At 40.3% G+C, this 21,710-nt stretch overlaps 1 protein-coding gene across 1 annotated transcript in view; it reads left to right on the top strand.

Annotated features, from left to right (window-relative positions):
• Positions 1-21,710, top strand: part of PGM5 (phosphoglucomutase 5) — an 84,284-nt gene that overhangs the window by 43,414 nt on the left and 19,160 nt on the right. Inside the window, exons 7-9 of the mRNA XM_027446247.3 lie at positions 6,573-6,688; positions 18,254-18,389; positions 19,298-19,481. Of these exons, the coding sequence (XP_027302048.1) occupies positions 6,573-6,688; positions 18,254-18,389; positions 19,298-19,481 (436 nt within the window). The remainder of the gene's footprint in view (positions 1-6,572; positions 6,689-18,253; positions 18,390-19,297; positions 19,482-21,710) is intronic.

Raw genomic sequence — 21,710 nt, 5'->3', positions numbered from 1 at the left:
AGTTTAAAAAAAAATCCTTAACAAAGGGATTTAGAAAGTTGGAGAGGGAGTGAGCTAACTAATGCAAAAATTGGATGGAGAAGAAAGTGTGGCAGCATGATAGAGTTCAATCCTGGATGTCATCTCAGTACTCCAAAATGAAATTTTAGGTCTGGTTGAAGGAAACTTAAGTAAGCCTGTGAAGGCAAAGGCTGTACGATGTGGCTAGAAAACGATAAAACAGGATCTCTAATAAAGGATCAGAAAAATTGATGTAGACAAACATTAGTCAGTTATTATGATCACAGAAGTGTCCAGGGAGTTACAAACATTTTGAAGCATCTGAGTAAATAAAATATCAAATAAAATACAGCATTTGTGCAGCAAGGTTTGACTGTGCCAGAAGACTTTATTTCAGTTAGAGAAATGATTTTCTTGATAAATCATATGCAGATCCTTACCTGAGATATTTTTTGTGCTTTGTGTGAAAAAGACTACAGAAGTGGGGAAAAAAACTGTCTTTCTTAGCTTCAGTTAAACCATAGTCTTTACTTTAAAATAAAATGCACTTTAGGCGTTAAATGAAATGAGGTTTTTAATCAGCTGGAGATCAGATAACGCAGAGTATATTTCAGTGGCTAAAATAGAGGTTTAGAAGACTCATTGTGAACCATTTTTCTTTTTTAGCCAGCAACTCTGAAAGAAGATCTTACAGGTATCCTTTGAGAAATGCCATTACCACACGCTTCCCTGCAATGTCCCGTATGCCTGCCTCTCAAATTCTTTCAATTCCAGTTGACTTTGTTAGGGCTTTGAGGGTGCTTACCCTCCTGCAGAATGGGGCTCTTTGCTGCCTAAGTTACAGCACCTTGTCTACCTCAGCACTGGCTCCACAGAGGGGAAGAGGCTTGAAAAAAATACGTCCAAGAAATGCAAGTCTGTATTTTCATGTCTGCTCACCCAAGTGTCTGTGAGCATACTTCAGATGTGCAGCTGACACCTGTAGGTGGTGGAAGATGAGAGGAAGACATGTAATAGTTACTTCTTTAGTAATTATTTTACTGAAATCTTTTTTTTTTTTTTTTTTTTTTTTTTTCCCTCCATGTTAGGACTACAGAATGAATGCAACACTGAAATTTACCCTAGCGAGCATTAAACCTACAATGCAAAACTCTAGCCAGTTACTTAGACCAGTTCATGAGGCCTGTCAAAGAAAGCCCTTCCTCCAGTATTGTGACCTTTATCTTTGCAGTGAACAGACATTATGACTCTGGCAGGATAATTTTGTTTGATTGACTGATCTATTCTCAGAAGTTATAAAAGTTTCACTGTGCACAAGAAAGTCAGCTTGCCCCAGGCCATTTGCTGTGTCTGAATGATGTGTATTCATCAGGTCTTTCTGTGGCATTGTAGAGAATAGGTTGGAGTAAACCCTCTAACTTCTGTGAACATATGGATAATTCTGCTTAAACCAGTGGTGTTAGTGCAAAACCACAGTAACTGAGAGGTACCCTCAAGGACCACATTGCCTTGTTTGGCCATTTGTGAAAAGTAGTTCATTGTCTTCACTGGATGGGAAACTGAAAGGACAGTCTCACAAGGTTATTCCTTTAACTTTTTGAAATAAAAGAATTTATTTATTTATTTATTTATTTTCTTCGCAATGGAGAGTAAACTTTTTACAAAGTTTAAGCAGGATAGCGTTTTTACTGCTGTGCCAAGGAAAATGATTTGGGCTATGGAGAGTCCTGTATCCTCTGTTTTCATAGTTAGATGATCTGCATATGGTTAATGAAGTATAAGGAAGATCTGGGACATTCAGATGTTCAACTGTACGATGATTTATCCACTTGCCTGGTGCAGAACAGGCAAATTTTCCACATTTGTTTCTCAAGGCTTTCAGAAGCAATTTGAACAATTAGCTATTAATTCTTTTTTCCTGACAGAAAATTTTCAGAAGTCCTGATCTTCCTTATGAAGCTTGTTACTATGTTCATTATTACCTTCTTTATGAACTAGCCCGGTCATTCTTTGGTGAGCTGTACTGTAGAGCTTAAGAATTGGCTTAACAGTTCTTGGTTGGTACTAAACTTTCCAGTAATTCTGCTTTTCATTGATGAGATAACTCAAGCTACTTCTTATAGTTGCATTGTGTGCGTTTTTATGTTTTAATTAAAAATGGATGGCAAGTATAGGTAGTGTGGGAATAGATCCTGAAAATAAAAATGAGAATTGAGTTGTGCAGTAGAAGGGTACATGTTGCTACATAGCCTTACAGTAATTACGTTCTTATTGTAACTCACTTTATTATCTCCCCTTATAAAAACAGGTGTTTTTTTTTTTTTTGTTTGTTTGGTTGGTTGGTTTTTCAATTTACAAAGCACACACAGTTCTAAATATTATGTATAACTGTAATAAGTACAGTCTACTATTTCTTGAAAATTTTCCTTTGTATTTCGGCATACTGGGACCCTAAATGTCTTTAGCTCTGATATGGGCAGAATAACTGAAGTGACTGCCTTACAGTATAGGTGGAAGTGTAAATGCCCTATGTCCCAGTCTAGCTAGAGCTACTTAGTGTGACACACAGACACAAGAAACTTTACTGTGTAATCTCATTGATGTAGTGAGCACTTACGCTGAGAGAAGGCAAGCATGAATACTCTTTGAAGTCAGTCCCATTAAATGTCTGAGGTGAGAAGAACCAGAATGCCCGGGGTTTTCTGTATTCCTTCCACATAGTTCATACTCACAGAACATATAAACACAGGTATATCAACTGTGTGGTTAGACATAAATAGAAAGCCTTTGCTTCAAACAGACTAGGAAAATAGACCTATTCATATGGCATGTTTTCTTCCAGTTTTTCTTTTGAATTGCTCTGGAGATACATTCTAACCATTGAGTCAGAACTCTTGACAGTTGACACTTACACCCAGAGAACTCAGAGGGTTAGGTACTGTCCTTACAGAAGCACCACTGCATCAGTATCTTGGTGATGATTCATCATTCAAATGTAAATAATAACATACAATATTTCCTTAGAAGAGTGGGACAGTGTGTCCATGACCTCTACAAGTTGTAATCTCTTTGCAGCAGCAGTTCCAAAACTTATTTTCTGAGAGAAATAGTATTCTGTCTGACCATGAGATTGTTTGTAGACAGCAAAAACTTAGTAACCACCTGTCTAACTCCCCAAAATTTAGGGATTCAAGAACTCAGACTCCAGTTTAAATATGCAGAAAGAAGAAGAAAAACTTTAAAAGCTGCATATACGTGTACGTAGACTTGTTTGAACTATCCTGTAAAGGTGCATTGCTAAAAACATCATAGATTGATTGTTATTTTGGATCTGTGATTGAGTACAATTACTATGACCAATTGTTCTTGCAGAATTACACGTTCCAGGAATCCTCATCATAAGCTTTTATTTGCCTAGTGGAATAAATGTCTTAGTGTTTTTTAAACTTGTCATGAAGTCTTATGCTGCATGAGAGAGTGCTAGAATCTTCATTAGTTGGTAGAAACTAACTACCAAATTTTGGACCACAAGAAATGCAATGCTTATTTTCAGATGGCACTTCTTTTTTATGTATCTGGCTTTTCAGTGACTGAAAGCTCTGATTTTGTCATGTCTGAAAGAAAACAGTTTGGCTGAAAAAAAAAATCTGGGTAACGGAAGATACATTTTTTATTTTTTTTTTATCACTGGTGTGATATCTGTCTTGCTTCTTGTTTCAAATGATGTAGATGTACTGAAAATCCCTCCTCCTCCACCACCGTTCAATCTCTATTTTCCATGGTTTCGAAGATTTAGTAATTTCCCAGTTACAAAATATTTTTTTCCGTCTTCTGAGAATTATTTTCCTGTAGCTTGTTTTATTATTTTTTTGATCTGACACAATACATTATTGCTCTTAATCTGCAGTTTTGAGAATTTTGTTCATCTTCCTGTGGAAAATCATCTATATTTTCCACAGTGGTCATCAGCTGTAAATGTCTCTAGGTTGCACAAAGGCACATGCTCTATTTATTGGGCTCCACTTTATTTCAGTAAACTGAAAAGATGATGCTCTATTTTTTAGTGTGCTTTTAATAGCTCTCATCTTCAGTGTTTAGTGATGTCACATATTTAGTATGGGAAATTTAAGCATTTTGTGTAGAATTTATAAATACAGAAGACTCATTGAATTGATCTGTCCTTCCTTTGCTCACTGATATTTATGCTCTGCTGCCAATAATTGTGACTGGTAGATACTGATTTTTTAAAGTTGTCATATTTAAAGTGTACATTCTCCTCAGATTCCTGACCATAGGCACATATTTATGGGCAAAGCAGGGATAATCTTGGGCTGGGGACAGTAAGAGTAACCTTATATTTTTCCAATTTGTACCCTCTAGTCATTGTAACACCCCTACACTGAGGATGGGGCTCTTTGCAGTGCTGCTTTGATGAGATGCCAGTCTTGTCAGATATTATAATAATTGCATGTTAATTCAGACAGACTGTTGGTTTATTAAACAGTACTGCTTTTCTGTGGCTTGGAGACCAAAGAAAGATTTTTATGAAGGTTATTGTGGTTTGGGTTACTCAGCTGGGACTGAAGCCTTTTGTTTTTTCAGAACTTTGAAAACAGTACTAGTCCTTGCTCAAACAGTGACAGTCTAAATGCGGAAAACAGACAGAGAGAGGAAAGTGAATCTCCTCTGTACACAAATTATAGCAGAAATCATTTTGGTTTAGAATATCATATATTGTTGAGTACCTTATTTAGCAGATCTTTTGTTTGTTGCATAATATAATGTAACTGTCTTCCCTACAGCACTACTGAACAGTAGTACCTAAAGCTGGCCTGAATTTGCTGCTTCTAACTATTTACTCTGTTAAGGTCTAACTGTTTACTCTGTTTAAGTCTGTGAGAATCAAGAACAAACAAAAAATAGTTGCTAGAAACAGTCTCATATTTCACTATAAACTTTATACGCATGTATTTATATTTATATTTATATTTATATTACGTTTGTTTGTTTGAAAGACATAGTCTAAATTAAACCCAATACCGTAATGATTTCACTATCTGCATTTTCAGAGCTGGCCTAGTAAACAGAAAACTTTCAACAAGCATAACAGTCTCTGGAAGACTCTCATTCTCATCAAGATAGGTCTATCTGAGGCTGTTTGTCCCCAGACTAGAGGAATACAGAAAAGTGAAAGGGAAGAGATTTTCTTCTCTATTAACAGTACCAGGATATTGGAACATTTCTGCAAACAGAAATATTCCTGGTGTATTATTAGGCTACCTCAAGAGAATTATTTTTGCTCTTCCAGCATGTAAGTCATTGTTTTCTGTTTGATTGTTTTCTACTTTTTGGCAGGATTGTCCCATTCCCAGCCTGCAGTTATTGTCACACAGAGATTAAATCCTTTTATGTTTTTTATTTTCTGCAGAGCCAGCTAGAACCCTTTTCAGCTCTGCACTGTATAACATCTATTATGCAGTGATATATCTAAGGGTCAGTAATACAGCTAGTGCTGTATAAACACAAGAGGTATACTTGCCTCTAACTCTACGCAGACATGAAAGCCAAGTTTAAGATAAAACATTCTGATAATTCTTCTTACTCCAAGTACCTCTCTAGCTCTTTTCAAATCAGGATCAGCAACTCTTACTTGATCTCATTTATAAACACCCTTTTTAAGGTGTAACATATAGATACAAAAATAAACACCTGTTCCTAGAATACATGAAAATACTACAGTGTAAACATACTTGGGTCCTGACTGAGACTGGTTTCTGAGACACGGATCAGTTTTGAATGGTGCTGTTGGTCTGCCACGTTGTATTTTACTTCATAGTCTAACTGTCAGGAGACAGAGTGAAACCTACAATATTCCTCAACTGAAGAAGTTGCCAGCAGGTCAAGGAGGTGATCTTCCCCCTCTGCTCAGCCCTCGTGAGGCCACACCCGGAGTACTGTGTCCATTTCTGGGCTCCCTCTTAAAAGAGGGAGATAGAGCTACTGGATTGAGTTCAGAGAAGGGCTATGAAGATGATTAGGGAACTGGAGCACCAATCATACGAGGACAGGCTGAGAGAGCTGGGCCTGTTTAGTCTGGAAAAGAGAAGAATGAGGAGAGACCTCATCAATGTGAATAAATATCTGAGGGGAGAGTGTCAAGAGGATGGAGGCAGTCTCTTTTCAGTTGTGCCTAGTGAGAGGATGAGAGGCAATGGGCACAGACTGATGCACAGGAGGTTCCAGCTGAATATGTGAGGACACTTCCTTACTGTGAAGGTGACAGAGCACTGGCACAGGTTGCCCAGAGAGGTTGTGGAGTCTCCTTCTCTGAGATATTCAAAACACTCCTCAATGCCATCCTGCACAGTGTGCTCTAGGTGATCTTGCTTGGCAGCAGGGTTGGACCAGATGAACTTCAGAGACCCCTTCCAACCTAAACCATTCTGTGATTCTGTGATCTCAAGCCATATATAAAAACAAACAAACAAACAAAAAACAAACAAACAAAAACAAACAAACAAACAAAAAACTACACTGTCTTAATTGTTGGTGTTTTATTCTGTCTTCTATAGAGTGGCAAAAGTAATGAAGGTTCCTGTGTATGAAACACCAACAGGATGGAGATATTTTTCCAATCTTATGGATTCTGGACGTTGTTCACTCTGTGGGGAGGAAAGCTTTGGCACTGGTAAGTAATACATAATCAAAGATTTCCACAGACTTTTAATGACAATATTTTTTCAAAGTTAAATGAGCCAAAGCCAAAAAAATCATCAAATTAACTTGATATTGTGCTTGAACAGAGGACTGTCAGATGTTGTATCTTGAACATCTTCTTGCAATCTCTGGTGTTCATCTGCGTTTGGAGTAAGAAACATGTGAAAGATGGACATTGTGAAGCCATAGGCAATCCTATCACTGCCCAAACAGTTTTCAGAGGTGTCTGCCACTCTTCTGACTTGAACGTTATGCAGAAGGATCTCATTGGTCACACTACAATAGTATTTTTCACAGACTGCAACAACCTTTTGAGGAATGTTGCCTGCATGCACATGGTTCTCGTGGACTTGTGGATGAGTCTACAAAGCATGAAGACTGGTATGTCTAATGGCATATCTAGTCAAACCTGTTCCAAACATCCCATGTTTAGAACATCACAATTACTGGAAAGTCAGATGAAGATAAAATCATCCCTAGAATAAATTCAGCTGCATGTCAGCACCTGTTTTCCTAAGTTAAGTATTTGTCCCTCATCTGTCCCAAGACCAGTCAACAATAGAGTGCAGAACTCAAGACAAATCCGAGCAGTCCTCAAGAATTCAGTACTGATGGGATTCAGTCAGAGCAAACCAGTAGAGTCTTTACTCTGTAAATCTACACAAACATAGTTTTGGATTATGAGGGAAACTGAATACATTTTACAGTGTTTGTTTTTTCTTTTCTAGATTCTACCACATAATTTTTTTCTACTTCGTATAAGTAGGGTAATGTTGTAAATGTTTTTGAATAATCACATATCAGAATTACTTGACTTATTTCCTGGCTAATTTATTCTGTATTTTGACGTGAGTTCCATGGAGTTTGATTTTTTGGTTTGTAATTCATTGGCTACAGCTTTTCACGGAAAATTATTTGTCATGCACTGAAGTTTGGTTTACAAATTTCATGTCACTTTGATTTAGTTGACTCTAGTATTTAGTATTAGTTGAGGTTAATTAGAGCAGAATGCTGCTTGTTTAAAAATGAAGACTTCTTTAAGCCATACACATGTCCCTTTATAGAGTAGACTGTCATTAACTTTCCTGTGAGTATCTGGATTATGATAGAGAAAAAAAAAATAATAAAATGTTAGGTTTCTTTGGGTGCCTGTCTGTAGGAAGTAAAAGAAATTAAATGAACAATGAATGTGTATTTTGCTTTCTGTTCCAAATGTGAATGACTGTCCCAAGATAGGAAACCTAGCTGCCTTGTCTTAACTTCTGTGGGAACAGAGATCTGTATTGCCTTGGGTGTATCTTTTGAACGGATATTTTCTAATGGTCTTTTGCAGGGTCATTGTGTGACAGTTCTAGCTTGGAGAGAAGTGTGTTTCTAGAAGTAGGGAGGTCTTGTTCTTTTCGGAATGTACTGTCATTTGCTGCCATATGCTTTTAGACCACATTCAGGCAATTCCTAAATATCGCAAGTCAGGCAGGCGGGGCAGGAGGCCGTCGTGGCTGACCAGGAACATTCTTATGGAGATTAGGCGGAAACAGAGAGTGTTTCGCTACTGGAAGGAGGGCCAGGTGACATGGAAAGAATACAGGGATGCTGCTCGTGTCTGTAGGAAGAAAATTCGTGTGGCTAAAGCACACCTAGAGTTGAAGCTGGCTGTGTCTGTGAGAGAAAATAAAAAGGGTTTTTTTAGATATGTGAATGGAAAAAGGAGAACTAAAGAATACATAGGGCCGCTCCTTGACAGGGAAGGTCTTCTCACAGACGATGACATAGGCAAAGCAGAGACGCTTAACGCCTTCTTTGCCTCTGTCTTCAATGCCGATGATGGGCTTCGGGACCCAGGGTGCCCCGAGCTGGAGGACCGGGACGGTGGGGATGACAAACTCCCAACCGACCCTGAACGTGTGCGGGATCTGCTACTCCACCTGGATCCCTACAAGTCCATGGGTCCGGATGGGATTCATCCCCGGGTGCTGAAGGAGCTGGCGGACGTCATCGCGGAACCTCTCTCAATTATTTTTCAACGATCCTGGGAGTCTGGAGAGGTCCCGGTAGACTGGAAGCTGGCAAATGTTGTGCCGATTTTCAAGAAGGGTCAGAAAGAAGACCCTAGCAATTACAGGCCTGTCAGTCTCACATCAGTGCCTGGTAAAATCATGGAGAAGATGGTTCTCGAACGTATTGAGGCGCACCTGGGGGACAAAGCAGTCATTGGTCCCAGCCAGCATGGGTTTGTGAAGGGTAGGTCCTGCCTAACTAACCTGATTTCCTTTTATGATAAGATCACCCGTATGGTAGACCAAGGGAAACCAGCTGATGTGATTTTTTTGGACTTCAGCAAGGCTTTTGACACGGTTTCCCATAGGATCCTCCTGGACAAAATGTCCAGCATACAGCTAAATAAAAACATCATACGATGGGTGAGCAATTGGCTAACGGGCAGGGCCCAAAGGGTTATGATGAATGGGGCTGCGTCAGGCTGGCGGGCGGTCACCAGTGGGGTCCCTCAAGGCTCCATTTTAGGGCCGGTACTTTTCAATATTTTTATAAACGATCTGGATGTAGGAATAGAAGGCATTTTGAGCAAGTTTGCTGATGACACCAAACTTGGAGGAGTTGTGGACTCGAATGAGGGTGGAAAGGCCTTGCAGAGGGATCTGGATAGGTTGGAGAGCTGGGCGATTGCCAACCGCATGAAGTTCAATAAGAGCAAGTGCCGGGTCCTGCACCTGGGACGGGGAAACCCTGGCTGCATGTACAGACTGGGCGATGAGATGCTGGAGAGCAGCCTAGAAGAGAGGGATCTGGGGGTCGTGGTAGACAACAAGTTGAATATGAGCCGGCAGTGTGCCCTGGCAGCCAGGAGGGCCAACCGTGTCCTGGGGTGCATCAAGCACGGCATCGCTAGTAGGTCAAGGGAGGTGATTGTCCCGCTCTACTCTGCGCTGGTGCGGCCTCACCTCGAGTACTGTGTGCAGTTCTGGGCACCACAGTATAAAAAGGACATGAAACTGTTGGAGAGTGTCCAGAGGAGGGCTACGAAGATGGCGAAAGGCCTGGAGGGGAAGACGTACGAGGAACGGCTGAGGGCACTGGGCCTGTTCAGCCTGGAGAAGAGGAGGCTAAGGGGAGACCTCATCGCAGTCTACAACTTCCTCGTAAGGGGGTGTCGAGAGGCAGGAGACCTTTTCTCCATTAACACCAGCGACAGGACCCGCGGGAATGGAGTTAAGCTGAGGCAGGGGAAGTTTAGGCTGGACATCAGGAAGGGGTTCTTCACAGAGAGTGGTTGCACACTGGAACAGGCTCCCCAGGGAAGTGGTCACTGCACCGAGCCTGACTGAATTTAAGAAGAGATTGGACTGTGCACTTAGTCACATGGTCTGAACTTGGGTAGACCTGTGCGGTGTCAAGAGTTGGACTTGATGATCCTTAAGGGTCCCTTCCAACTCAGGATATTCTATGATTCTATGATTCTATGATCTCCATTTACCTATGAGAGGTCTTTACTGGGCAGTGGTGTTGATTATGATTCTTGTAGATGTTTCTTTTCTCAGGGAGAAGAGAGGAATCTTTACTTGCTTAATAGAGACTGGCTTCAAAGGACAATTGTCAGGAAAAAATTATGGTTCAGTGTGGTTGTTTTATTCAGGTGGGCAGCTGAGCTCCATCACATCCTCTCTTTCACTGCCCCTCCTCAAAAGGAAAGGGGAAGAAAATACAATGCAAAGGGCTCAGGTGCTAAGATAAGGATGGGGAGATTGCTCAACAACTATCATGGTGGGCAAAACAGTCTCAGCATAGGGAGATGAGAGAAATTTGTTGCCTATTACTAATAATCTAGAGAAGTGGGAAACAAAGGAAAGAAACCAAAAACACCTTCCCCCATCTACCCTCCTCCTCCCTCCCCAAGAGGCACAGGGGAATGGGTAAATGGGTCTGCAGTCAGTCTTCAGCACTTCGTCTCCACCACTTCTTCACAGTCACTCTTATCCCCTGCTCCCTGTGGGGTCCCTCCCATGGGATGCCGTCCTTCCCGAACTGATCCTGTGGGGGCTGCCCACAGGCAGCAGCTCTCCAAGCACTGCTGCCACACGGCTCTGTCCCACGGGGTCCATCCATCCCCCAGGAGCAAACTGCTCCAGCACGGGTCCCCCCAGACCCCCTGCTGTTGCGTGGGCTCCTCTCCACAGGCTGCAGCTCTGGCCCGGGGCCTGCTCCTGCTCCATGGGCCGCAGCCTCATCCAGGCCACATCCACCTGCTCCACCAGGGACTCCTCCACCCATGGGGGGCTGCAGCGTGGAGATCTGCTCCATGTGGGACCCATGGGCTGCAGGGGGACAGCCTGCTCCACCAGGGCCCCCTCCACAGGCTCCAGGGGAACTGCTGCTGCCTGCCTGCAGCACCTCCTGCCCTCCTGCTGCACTCACCTGGGGGGATTCAGGGCTGCTTCTCACTCACCTCTTCCAGCTGCTGTTCCCCAGAATTTTTTTCTTCCTTTCTTAAACCTGTTCTCACGGAGGTGCAAACAGCGTTACTTATTAGCTTGGCTCTGGCCAGTGGTGGGGCCCTTATCTTAACATGGAACAGCTTCTTGATTCTTCTCTCAGAAGCCACTCCTATGGCCCCACGCTACCAAAATCTTGCCACATAAAACCACTACAAGCCATTATGAAAAAGACCAAACACCAAATTTCCCTGGCACCTTGAAAAGGCATGACCTATATCCATGTTCAGGTCTTCCTAAGTAGGCTCTCCAAACAGTTGGTGGACTTCAAGCCTGCAGATCACTTTTATAGAAATTAGAAGTGGTTTCAGGGCTTGATCTGAAAGCACTGAAGCACTAAGGACATTATGCTTTGTGTTGGCCTAACTTCTTTATTACCCAGAGTAGCAGTTGCTTGTTGAGGTTGGGAAAGAGGGGCAGTTGTCTAACAGAGGTAAAGGGCCTTTGGGTTTTGCCTGTTCTTCAGGGTGGACAAGATAATTACAATTCCTCTCTATCCCTGTACCTGACTTCTTTTCCTTCACTAGGGTTTTGCTGCAGGGCACTAAAACAATTGTATTTTGTACAACAGCCTCTCTTCTAATTTTGAAGCTTGCATCTCCTGACCTCACACCAGCTCTGCATTCCTAGCACTCTCTGTGTTCCTGTCTGAATCTGTTTCTCCTATCCTGTCATTAATTCTCCACATTTCTAATAAACTCTGTCTCTTGTGAGTTTTAAGATTCCCTGGCCAATACATTTCTGGCCAGTATGGAGAGCTGCTCTACAGCAGCACTCAATCTATGCATCTCAGTCCATTCTGGTCAGATGGGCTTCCTGGTACCTGCAGCACTTCACTGGCAGTGCTGGAAGGCCTTCTGGCCTTCCAGTTTTGGCAATGCCATCTAAATGCTGGTATAAACTGTCAGGATTGAAGCCCATGGGCATTCAGACAACTTGGAGCACTGGATCAGTGTGTAGGTAGTTGCCGTGTAAATGGATTGTGACAGTGCCTACAGGGCAATTACAGTGATGTCTAAAGTTTGTTTTATTCCCTGCCTCAGTTTTCTTATCATCTTTCAGTTCAGTGCAGCTGTCTGAAAATATCTCATATGCCAGGAGGTTTATTTGTAAAACACAGGCTGGTCTGTAGATGACCAACATGTTAGCGATGTGAGCTGTTTTTAGCAATAAATATTTACCTTATTGCGAACCTTTCGGTAATGTCCTAAGCTGCATGACCTTCACAAGTTTCTGCCACTATTGGGCATTTGAATCAATTTTACATCTTTCCCCTCCATCGTAGCTATTTAGGGAACTGAAACTTAGTACTTTTTTAGCTTTCAGTGTGGGATTTTTCAAGAAATGTGCCATACAGCACATTACATCACAGAGTGGTAAAATTGTTGTTCTGTGTAAGAGAATGGAGTTTTATAGATCCTTGTTCTATTGTCAAACTAACCGAACAGCATTGGAGATTGATTGGTTGTGTACCCAGGTAATCCAGCCCAGATGGAATTTCCAAACAATACAGAGCCCTAGTTTTATAATATAAGGGATTTTGCACTGGCAAGTAAATAAAAGCAAAATTTCTGCTATAAAAGGAAAAAAGATTTTGAAAACATCCCATATGGCTGTGTTTCCCAGACTTGTTTTCTGGCAGCTGATCTTGGAGCTCAACCAATGCTTTAAAAACTTCTTCCATTTTTGTAGCAGTGTGGGGAGCTTGTCAGATGAGGTTAGTAGCTTTCTGGTTCTGTGACTAATGCCCAGGATACAGTTCAGAGAAGGGCGTCAGCAGCAGCAATTAGTTTCTAAATTTCATCAGCAAACTATTAATCAGGATTAGGAGAGCTGTGTGGTTGATTTATCTTTCTGCAGTTTAAGCCCCTTCAGTAATTGCTGCATCTTTCATAAACTTGCATGCTTCATCTCCAAATTTTCAGATGCCATTAACACCAACTGTCTTCTCCTGCAAGATAATGTGAAAGAAGAACTAGTGGAGAATATAAAGGTGGTCTGGTGTTGGAAATAATGAAAGCCTTTAAAAACCCATATGGTGGTATCTATGACAGTAACACATATCTGAAATAATCCTGTTAACTTGAGTAAAAGAACAGATCAGAATGTCCCTAAATCTCCATTTGCCTAAAATATCACCAGGATTCAGATTCCTGGATGATAAGTCTGTAAGACTAGAACTGTGTGCAAACAAAAAATGTTGTACTGTGAGTTTGTGAACTTGCCTCAATCTTATTTTTGCTTTAAAATTGTATTTACAAAATACAATACGCTAGACAGAGTTAGCTAGTTTAGGGAAAAGCAAATATGTTGTCTTCATGCATATGTCCCTCAGGGCTCACTCTCTCAATCAAAATTGCAAGTCATTTCAGATAAAGAACAGATGAGGCATATAAACGCTTGCGTGCCCAACAGCTTTACAACATCAGAAAAATCATAATATGAATATATTTTGTATGATCTTACTTTGTCTCTCAAGCTACTGACTCTCAAGTCTTTACTTCAGTTTAAGCCTGTCTAAGCTGAGTATTTATTTCTGAATGGGAACATGCTCTGACAGTTTTTCCCAGATTGTTTACTCTGAGTCTGGCTTTAGCAATTGACTTTTACAGTAGTAAAAGAAAAACCTTTTGCTACTATTATATGGAGAAATACGTGACAAATTAACACAAAAATAAACTGTGAAAGTACTTGTTATAATTTTCCTTAACAATGTCAAAATACATATAATGGGATAATTGGAAAAATATTTATTGACTCCACTGTTCTTTCTGCTTCAGCTCCTTACACAGGGCCTGGAATTCATTAATGTGTTGGTTTTTCAGTAAAAAGTATAGCTCAGGATTATCCTGAGATTGATATATTCCCTCAGCAAGACAGGACAACTGTTAGTATTGTAATTTCAGGAATACATAGTTGTGAGTCATCTTGATCACTTTGTACAGACCAGCTCTGCCTCTGCAAATCCACAAGAGATACTGGGTATATAAACAAAAAACTGTTAGCTGAGCTGAGGCAGAACTAGCTTCCTGCCTAATCTTTCTAACATGTAAGTGGAGAGGTAGAAATAAAAGAGGGAGAAAAGCAAAGACATGTACAAACAAAGGTGCAGCAGGTGAAAACCAGAGTTGTCTGAGTTGTGGCAGTGAATTTTAATCTGCTAAAAGAAATAAAGGCAATACATTCACACATAGATGCAAATAGTAGCTCAACTGATGGATATACTGGTACAATAAAAGAGGTGGAATAAAAAAGTTCTGAGAAATCCCAGTTGCCAATTTTCCTTCTAGTAAGAACAATGAACCGAGACGTTTCATGGGCACACAGGATTATTGTTGCTATATCCACATTAGGCTAGCATTTTTAATCAGTGATTTTTAATTCTGGAACTGTTGTGTGATTTCCAGGTTTCTCCATCAAGACTTTTGCCTCTGGGTTGCTTTTTTTCCAATGCTTTCTCTTTCCAGAGAAATATCAGTCTGTCTGTTGTCCTGAAGGACACACAAGGACACAGCACATGCCAAAGCTGCTAAATGGATCTGAAGGATGATACATGTGTACACTCATCCTTCTTCATAGAGATTTATAAGCTTAAACCATGCCAGAACAAGGCTTGGAGCATGACACAGACCTTTCCAAAAATTCTTCTCTCCATGTTTCACTGGACCATTTTGGTTCAATGAAACATGCTCAAACCGTTTGTTAAATCAAAATGCATCTCTTCTTTGGTGGTTATTTCAGACGTTTGCACAGAAGTCTTGATATATTGACCATTTTGCTGACTGAATAATCTATTTTTCACTACATGATTTGATGGCTTGTAGTCTGCAGAGTGTTATACAATCAGAGAATAAATGATTGCTTATATTAGAACTAATTGTCTAGGTGTTTAGTTTAATTCTGTGTCTCCACTTGTTGCTAGTACCTGTAAGCAATTTAAGTTACTGGTAATATCAGCAGTAGAGATAACTTTTTAGGCAAAATAGACTTTTCCAGTGTTAAGGATGAATGACTAAAAGAAGAGCCAGGAAGGTTAAGAAGGAAAGGAGCAGCCATGGTGGGGCATGCTCACGACTGCTAGGGCCGTGCCCAGCCTCTCAGGGCTCCCCGGCCCTGCCCAACACCTAGGACCCCATATCAGCCCCTGCCCCAGCAACACCACAGCAGGGCTGGTCTCCAGCTCCCTATGCTCCTGTCCTGCCCAGACGTTGGCCCTGACAAGCTGCTTCTGATCCCCAGGGAGCCCCCAGTCCCTGTGGTGACCCAACAGCTGGTGACATGACGAGGAATGCAGACACTGGAGGGAAGTGACAGGTCTCTTCCAGATCTCCCTTTTGGTGGTACTGGCAGAAACCTGCACTGGCAGCATTATCTGGAACAGACTCTTGGCTAAAGTAAAACTGATCACGACCATGCCATCTGCTTTTCATATGAGCAAAGATGACTGTTATTATCTGTAGGTCTTAATGTTGGAGTTTCTGTGGAAGGCATCCTTCAGCTGACCTAGTGTGTTATCATAACGAGGGAGTAGAAGAGCTGAGGACCTGATTATCTGAAGGGCTGATTTCCTGTGGAGGGACATTTGTTTTCCTTTTTTATCTGAAGCTATTTGCAAAGCTCTGAGAGCTCATAAATAACCCTGCCCTTTTTCTTCTGATTAGTCGGCACTCCATACTTTGATAGCGCTCGGAGGCTGTGAACCAGGGAACACAGTAAGCTCTTACTGTTTTTATAGCAGCTGCTCGAGGACCATCCGATTGCTCTAGGCATTGTATTAGGAGACTGTTCTTGTTGCAGAGAGCTCACAGGCTGCAGACCAAGGCAGATAAAAAGAGGAGAAAAGACGTATTCTCAGTATCATGACAGCTACTTTGCAAACATGAAGGAATATTACTGCCTGTCTTAGTTTTTAAATCCATCTGTGCTATTCAGTGTCCCTGTCTTCTATGTTACCAAACTCACAGACACAAGCATTATCTTCATATGACTTTTTTGTTGTGCTTTCTAGAAACATATTTTTCCTTAAAAACTCTTCAATAATTTTATACAGCTCTAGTATTGTGCTGAAATAGTCATTTACATGTAGTTAACTTTGTGGTCTTTTTTGTTGTTGTTGGTGGTGGTGGTGGTGTGTGTTAGATTCAGGGGGCTGAGGGTCTACACCCCAGGGTTGAATGAAATCAAAGGAGCCTAAGCGGCAGGCAGAGTTGTGGCAAGCCCAGAATGATGGGCTCTTAGCAAATTTGTAATAGCATCTGTTAGCCTGACTGCTGCTGTCTCTCAAGAAGAGGGACTGCAAGTTGAAGGCAGCAGCAGTGACTGTCAAGAGTGGAACTCAGGAACCATGGTGGCTCCATGCAGGTCTTACTGTTTTCCTTATATGTCTTTAATTTTCTGTTGACTTTTCACAGGATTAATGGCTTCAGTGTATCGATTTATATTATGGGATCCACGTTTGCTGCCAGTAGGAATACACAGCAATTTTAACAAATGAGTGTACAGAACTTTCAGGCTATTCTGTACAACAAGGTTTTTGTGTTTGATGAAGGAGGATACGTCATGCAGCAGGTTTTGAAGCTAATTATGTTTAGATTTCTCTGTGGAGGATTCTTGCTAAGTAATTTCAAGGAACATGGATAGTCCCGCTGGTTGCCACTGATTTGATAGTAATTGATGGAGGAAACAAAACTTGTGATTTAATGTATTTATTTTGTACCCAGGGTTTCTGTATTTTGTGACTAGATAAAAAATGGTAACAGTACAGCTAACAAACTTCAGCCAAATCTAGTATTATGGTGCTAGAGTAATGGCCACAGATTTAACCTATCAAGTTTTTTGAGTTTATTAGCTTAAGTAGTAATCTTCCATATCTACTGAGCGTCAGGTGTATGAGATCTTACTTTATATTAATTATCAGTCATCCATGCTTTGTTATGATTTTTTTGTCATCTGGATTAAGTACAGATTGCCTCAAAATTTTGCTGTAAATTATCCAAAAGTAGAGGGCACTAGCTGAAGTGGCCAAGACCTTTCCTATGAAATACTCCTTTGTTAGAAAATGCTGATTATTGAAACTTTTTGCATTCTTGTTTTAACAGGCAGAGTTTAGCTTCATAGAAATGTTTCTAGTCAAGGTATGATATATGTTACATGTCTATTGCAGAGCAGGCCATTACTCCAAGTTGGCATTTTGGTTTTGGACGTGGGAAATGCAAGTCCATGCTTGTTTGAATTCAGACAGTAGACTTGAACTTGTGCCTCCTACATCTCAGAGTATGTGGTAAATCCTTTGGGGGTAGTCCAAAATTGTTCTCAGTCCCCGCTGTTGTATCAATTTCTGTCTTCATAAATAAAAAGCTAGGAAAGGACTTAGATATGAGCATTCAAACAGTTTTATCACTGAGAAGTATAGAGAAATGTGGAAAGGGGAAAAGTGAAGTGTTATTGTCTACTTTTTTCCCCAGACTTATCATGCTCATTATGTGTTTTTTTTTTTTTTTTTTTTTTTTTTTTTTTTTTTTTCCTAATGGGAGGTCATGAACATTCTGGACGTCTTCATTTTTTTATGAAATGGGAAAATTCTTTCTCCACAGCTTGATGGATGAATGTCTGTGCAAATAAGGAGATGCAGTTGAACTTGACTCATATAACTCAGAACATTCTGCTTCATGGCCAAGAGTTTGCATATCTGGCCCAGTTCTAGGAAAGGGTACCAGAGGTGTGAAAATACCCTGCATGGCTGTGAGTGGGAGCAATGATTAAAAATGTTTTACTGCTACTACTACTTTTATCCAAGTACTTGAGTATCTTTTTTATTTAACCTTAGAAGTACAGACTTTGTCATATGTAAACGAATCACATTTTAAACATTAGTTCTGCTTGTCTGTCTAGGAGCTACCATAGTTGTGGAGATTACTACCTTACAGATTACTGTTAGTTGACGTACAAGTTGAATGAGCCAAGCCTCCTTACCTTGTTTTCTGATATACAGGAATAGCAAATAATGTGCTTTACATATCTCTCCTTAGGGTCTGATCACCTTCGAGAGAAAGATGGATTATGGGCAGTGCTAGTCTGGCTGTCAATCCTAGCAGCTCGAAAGCAAAGTGTTGAGGAGATTGTCAGGGATCATTGGGCAAAATTTGGCCGGCACTACTACTGCAGGTAGGTGTTTGCTGTGTCAGCACAATGAAAATCTGCCACAGATTGCCATTGTTCTGCATGCAGTTTTTTTTCTGTTGAGAATTTACTTACTTACTGAAGGAGCAGTGTGTTTATGTCACTTACAGTGTATGGATAATTGATTTTTCTGACATCAAATGCAGAAATATTCAAATCACTTACATGTGGAATCCATAGGAGTAGTTAGCTACATGGTATTGAAAAAAATTAAAATCTCAGCACAAGTTACTCATGTATTTCTTTCTGTCTGTGCTTTCACATGAAAATGTTTTTGTAAGAACTTGGACTATGTCTACTTTTAAGTCAGGAGAACTCTTCCAAAGATCCAGATGTTTACTCATTTTTATTAAGATCTGGGAAAGGTGAATTCTAACTGGTGTTTCCATGATACATATCTTATCTTAGTCTCTGTCTCTCTCTCCTTTTTTTTTTTTTTTTTTCCCCAGAATATACTTAATCCAGAGTAGCTGACATATCTGTAACACCTTCTGCCCACAGCTGTTCCTCAAAAATTTTAGCAAAAATTCATCTATTTCAGTTTCTTTTGAGCACTGGGCTGATTGTGTCCTTAATTTCAGAAAGCTGTCAGTGTATTGATTATGTTTTCTGTATTACTTTAGAAACCATGCATTTTCTAAATGGGGTTTCTCTTGCCTCAGATCTAAGTGGCCAGTGTAGAACTGTGGTACCTCGCACATCATGGGCAGGTTGCACAGAACTGCATGTATGTGCTAGTTTGATTTGCAATGAAGTACTTCAACGGTCCACCTCTAATTTTTGAAGTAAGCAGTAAATTGCTAACTGTGCACATAATGAGCTTTTTTATTTTTATTTTCCCTAAGCTGTTCAGGACTTACTTTTTACTTCTACTTTTCTTATATATATGAAAGGTTTGATTATGAAGCATTGGAGCCCAGAACAGCGTATTTCATAATGAGAGACCTCGAAGCTTTGATCACTGACAAATCATTCAGCCATCAGCAGTTTGCTGTGGGCAACAATATCTACAGTGTGGAAAGAACAGACAGCTTTGAGTACATAGATCCTGTGGATGGCACTGTGACCAAAAGACAGGTATGGCTGTTGTGATGTAGTAGCAATGTTTTGGAGCTTTCAACATGTCTCTTAAAATGTTGTTTCTAACATTCAGGTGACAAGCTTCACCATTTATTTATAGGATGGTGATTTCTTTGCTCTGATAGAAACCACATTTCCTACTTAAGATTAGCTCAGACAGGATAAGATAATATACCTCTGGTTTAGCTTGCCCTTGCTGTGTGTAGATGGAGGCCAGCTGTAGTGTCACTGGGAATGTGGGAAGGTATTGAGTCCCTGTTGACAGCAATGCAAGTATAGTGAGGGTTCCCTTTCCTGAACAACAGAAAGTGTCCTGTAGAAAGAGAGTCTTTGCTTTTCCTATTTTCTATCTGAAATCTACACCTTAAAAAAAGAAAAAAAAGGTCAAATTTTCTTGCTTTCAGTGGCGTACAGTATTTGCATTATTAAGGTACATTATTCTCTTGTGGCCAACAGCATGCAGAAGACTTAAGTCGATTGTACCATATGTGGGCATGTTTGACTTCTCTAGCCAAAATGACTGCTTCTTTGGTCCTTCTGGGCTGACTGTAGTCTGTGTCAGTAAGATTCCTTGGCTATCAAGTTTTGCAACTCAAACTGAGCCTTCAGTGTTTCATGACGTACTCAAAACTAATGATGTACTGTTGCCTGGTTAAATGTTTATTAAAACATCTTGAATATGAACTATGGTTCATATTTAAATGTGTTCTGATTTTATGCTGTTTATTTTTATTGTCCCAGTTTCTGTGGTTTGTAAATTACTTGACCTGACCAGACCCTTACAAATGATATTACGAGCCATTAAAACTATTGTCATGCCATTCTGCTCAGCATATTTATAGTTTCCATTTATCATTGCATCCAGATAATATAATCAGCCCACCTGCCAGTGAGCTATTTTCTTTGTGCTTTTTGCTGTTGAAAAAATACACGACGATATTGTCATATCCAAGTCCACTGGAAAATTACAGGCACAGCAGGCTTATGGCCCTTGTCCTTTTAAAAAATAGCTAGTAAATGTTTAGTGTATTTTTCTTTCCCTTACTTTGCATCCAAAGCCCTGTCCTAAATTGGAACATAATTGCTAATCAAATCACAATGTAACACAAATAGAGAAGCATGACTTGGCCTGTTTTTAGATGGACTCTGAGTCCATAAAACCAGAAAGCATATGTTTTCATAGGCAAAAGCACACAGTTATTGAGAGTACAGTTCAACCAGATTGTCTTCATAGAAGGTTACATTCCTATCTCTGTGTGTCTGCAGCCTCAGTGGGATTCTCCAAGCACAATAAAATAAGAAAGGCCACTAACCTGGACAAATGAAACAACAGTTCCTGCTGCCATTTTCCTCAGGTAGCTTTCTCTTGTGTAAATACAGATGCCTCATTGTGACTGTTATGAGTTTCATGTAGATTTTCAAGCTATGTTTTCAGGAACCCATTCAAAGTTTTGTTCCAAAGCAGTATGTGGAGAGACATTTATATTCAGTGTAACTAAGCAACTTCTCATGAATGAGAAGCTGGCCTCATACTAACAAATCAGTGTTAATAAACAGCAAGAACAGACACAGCAACAGAAAACAAACACAGCAACAACAAAACAGGCAGATAACAATACACCCAGACTGTACGTTCTAATTTATTCTGACTATTGAAACCCATGAATATTGTTTATCACAGTGCAATAAGGTATAAAATTAAACATTCTGCTGTTCTTGAAGACTGTTTTCATTTCTGAAGTCTTATTGTGCTAGCTTTTGCACAAACATTAGCACATAACAGTGATGCTCCTGAGGATCCTGCAATCTAGAAACAGGACCATTTGCATTTGTCTATGGAATTTGAATTAGAAGGACCAAAAGTTGCCCGTTGTAAGACCTATCATATTCTGAGATTCACAGAATAAAACTCCTGAGCTTTATTATTTAAATTTTAATGTTTTCTTGCTCCTTTGTTAGATTTAGGATTCAAGAGGCTCTGCATATGGTCTGGTGGCTTTTTGGTTTTGTTTCTTTTTTTTTTTTTTAGTTTAAGCAAGAGTCAGGAAAAAGGCATTGGACAAACTGGAAGAAAGTTTTTTCATATAACTCCAGAGATAAAGCAAAAATCCTTTTATATTCAGAACGATTGTTTCAATCCTGTACAAGCAATAAGGTATTTCCTGTCAGAACAGTGGTCTGCTATGCCTTGGAGACACCCAAGGGTCCATAGAGGGATGAATAGAA

Source organism: Anas platyrhynchos, chromosome Z (genome assembly GCF_047663525.1).
Source record: "Anas platyrhynchos isolate ZD024472 breed Pekin duck chromosome Z, IASCAAS_PekinDuck_T2T, whole genome shotgun sequence".
Lineage (NCBI taxonomy): Eukaryota > Metazoa > Chordata > Aves > Anseriformes > Anatidae > Anas > Anas platyrhynchos.
The sequence above is the reverse complement of the archived record's forward strand: the minus strand, read 5'-3'. Positions and strand labels throughout refer to the sequence as shown.